General features: G+C 39.5%; 1 protein-coding gene across 1 annotated transcript in view; it reads right to left on the bottom strand.

The window, feature by feature from the left end:
- Nucleotides 1-1310: 1310 nt before the first annotated feature.
- LOC144523711 (TM2 domain-containing protein 2-like) overlaps nucleotides 1311-3495 on the bottom strand; it is a 12442-nt gene continuing 10257 nt past the window's right edge. Inside the window, exon 4 of the mRNA XM_078259470.1 lies at nucleotides 1311-1727. Coding sequence (XP_078115596.1) covers nucleotides 1514-1727 — 214 coding nt within the window. The 3' untranslated portion in view covers nucleotides 1311-1513. The remainder of the gene's footprint in view (nucleotides 1728-3495) is intronic.

The raw sequence follows: 3495 nt of genomic DNA, 5'->3' as shown, positions 1-3495 counted from the left end.
TTAGCATTCTTAGCTCACAATTTGTGAAATGGACCTAACATTTGGGAGGATTGTACAGATTCATTAAGCAGGAAAAAGACTATTTTGCTGGTGAAAAATAACTTCTGTGTTAGGCTACAATACAGTGTGAGTTTGTCACTTAAAGGTGCAGTAAGCGATGCTGCGCAAAGATTGTTGATATTTGAACTCAACTGCCACAGACAGACAACTACTGGCAGGTCGGCAGATTCACATGCTGCACCCCGTTGCATATTGGCTGGAATAGTGTTTTGTGGCTCGTGCACTCCTGTTTGTTTTCACCGGAGTTTTATACGACCATGAGGAGATAGTCACTGAATTTGACAAAAAGTGTATTAGATTGCACTTACTATACCTTTGAGTCTCCTTATAGTTTCTAGATTTCAGAGTCCAATTAATTCAGTGTCTTTCTTTTCTAGGTTCTTATATACAAGGAAGCAAAGCATATATGTAAAGAAGCCGCTGTAATAAAACAGTGTGAATGATAATGGGACTGAATGATAGTCTAAAAATATACATTTACGAACTACTGCTCTAACTAAAACCATTTGAGTTACTTGTCATTTGCACAAACAGTTGTACAATTTGCCTTAATGTTACTCACAAAATATATATTTTAGCACATATGAGAGAGAGAGACTCACTTTTAATTGTTAATTTGTGCAAATAATTAGTAGCTTAACTCATTGAATGGTAGGATTATGACAGTTTCAGTTAAGAGCAGTGGTCAGTATATTTTTATGCTTCTTATGCATTCAGCCGTTCGCGATTGTCTGCCACACGTTTCTTTTTTACAAATATTGTGTTTTACTTCATCAAACTTCCATAAGAAGCTGCTGCTCACTCTGTGTAAAGTATGCACAACGTGTATTCTCCATTTTATTATCAGTTAATTTTTGAGAAACCTCGCAGGCTTTTAAAGAAAGCTGTGAACGCGCATCTATCCAAATTACTTCATCCGGGCTTGACCTAGTGGCACCTCCTCAGCCTGGCTTGGCCGTTGTGAAATGCACCAAGGCAGGATACACTTAATAGACTAGGTCAAGCCTTGTTTTATCGGTTATCCTGAATTTTTAAATTCTGCTTTTGTGAAATAGCCCCTAAAACTAAAAGGCAACTATATGTCCTTGGTTGGGCCCATATGAACTGATCTACAGGTGTTAAAGTGACCTTATTTGACAATTTAGAACTAAAAAAATAGCACTGTCACCAGTGCTGGGAAAACAATGCGAGTAAAATTTCATCAATCATTTTATGCATTCTGTGGAAAATTTCAAGTGGATTAAATTAGATTGACATTAAATTATTTCTCATTTTATTCAGAACACTGAGTCATCAGGACTCCACTTTGCACAGCCGAGCTGTAAATCCCCTCAAGTCAGCCCACAGTTTTATAATTATGGCAGGCTGAGGCCACATTTCTGGAATTCTCAATATTTAACTGATGTTTGACTGAGAAGTGGGCCGAGTCCTCAGTCACACTCGGCTCTCTGTCTCAGTAGTAGGTGCACCAGTTGCTGTAATCACTGGGCATCAGGCCGCCAGTGATGAGCAGGATCAAGTCCACTAACCACCAGATTCCCAGGCCTCCCAGGGTGAGCAGCTTCCCAACAGCAGTGCCAGTGTGGCCTAGGCAGAAACGATCGACCCCAAAACAACCCAGGAAGAAGGAGTACAGCAGGGTGGTAATGAAATAGTGTCCGGTGTATCTGTGCAAAAACAACAGCAAAAAGTACAAGAGAACATTTTAGGCAATTTAAGTTCAAAATATGTGCAAATAAAATAAATCAAGAACATTTAAAGTTACATTTAAAGCTGTAGTGGGTAGAATGCAAAAAAACCTTCCTGCAGCTCACCCTTTCCGTCGTACAGGCAATGCAGACACAGAACAACCAATAGGAACACTCACTCTCTCTCTGAAATGACCTGTGATTGACCAATGTCTTCAATCACAGCTAGATTTACTAAGGCCTGACAACAGAGCAATGAGGAGGTGCAGAAGTCTGGTTTTCTCTCGGACCACTTGAATTACAACATGCTTAAAGATTATTATGGAATTTCTGGCCAACAACTTCAAAACTAAAGTGCCTACCACAGCTTAAATTTCAATACCATTTAATACCTTCAACCTCAATTATTTGTATAATTTCTGAACCTTCAGATGTCCGGGGTAAAGTTAATATGTTACAAAACAATTATGCCAAGATTAAAATAATGATAAAACAAACCAGAAAGAGAAAAGAAGAGAGCAAGAAGACAAGAAAGAAGCAATAAATCAGCTGCAGTTGATCTACTCTGAACAGACACAATAAAACCAACATCTGTACAATATACGGTGGACACATTGTGACCAGAAACTGAATATTATAAGCTTTAAAAAGAAAGCATTTATCCAAGTACTACATAGCAGTAGTGTCTTTGAACAGGTGCTGCTTTGATTATGTCCAGCCACTGCACCTCTCTGATCTCTATGCAGTTACTACAGAGATTTAGCCAATGTGCTGATAAATGCAGAGAGATACTGGGAAAACATGGTGTATGGAAAAAACATGGTCAAAAAAGGTGGTGGTTCTGTACATTAATAAACATTGCCCTCTAGTGGCAATGTACTGATACCACAGATGTTTATCTGAATTAACTGGATCACTATTTTTGACTTGATTTGTAGATCTGGAAGCATGTACAGTGCATACTGCATGGGTAGAAACATCTTTCAAAGAAACGACAAAAAGAAACTATAAATATCATTAAATTAAAAATGAGAGGAAACCTGGCCCTCCACAGCTTAAGTTTGCTGATGACAGACCAAATCTGTGTTGAAATCACACACACACACACACACTTAGCTTAGATTCTAGCCAGAATGTGCCAACTTCCCGATCTCGAATGTTGTGGGCGGGGTTAAGTTCGGCTGGCATCCAGGCTAACACACACTCACACTGTTTGTCTCCCACCTGCAGCTTTGGTCTGCACAAAGCAGCATATTTGTGTGCTGCAGTGTCCAGTCTGAAATCCTCCCAAAGCCTGCGATCTACAGAAAGCCTTGTAGTCACATGTTACTTTCAGTAATAGTAGGCTTGTTCGAGATAAGATGCGCCTCGCCTGTAAAGTGGACAGGATCAGGCAGCAGCAGCGGTGACAAAAAGGCGTGGTCAAGTCGGACAGTTTACAGCAGTTTCAAGCAGCCTTTAGTCTAAACAGGAAGTCACAGAAACACACATCCTGTCTGTTTCTGGTCTGATTCTGATTTAATAATTTTATAATGCGAGTGAGAGTGAGTGAGTGAGTGAGTGAGTGAGTGAGTCCTTTATTGTGTTCTGTCTGAATATTTGGGAAAATTGTATGTTGATACGACACTATTGACCATACCATTGCTCTGTTCGACACTATTGACCATACCATCCTGTTACAGACACTGGAACATTTAGTTGGCATTAAAGGAATCACACTAAGCTTCAAGCATGCATTAAAGATATA

This window comes from Sander vitreus, chromosome 9 (genome assembly GCF_031162955.1).
Source record: "Sander vitreus isolate 19-12246 chromosome 9, sanVit1, whole genome shotgun sequence".
Classification (NCBI taxonomy): domain Eukaryota; kingdom Metazoa; phylum Chordata; class Actinopteri; order Perciformes; family Percidae; genus Sander; species Sander vitreus.
This window is presented reverse-complemented; position numbering and strand designations above follow the sequence as displayed.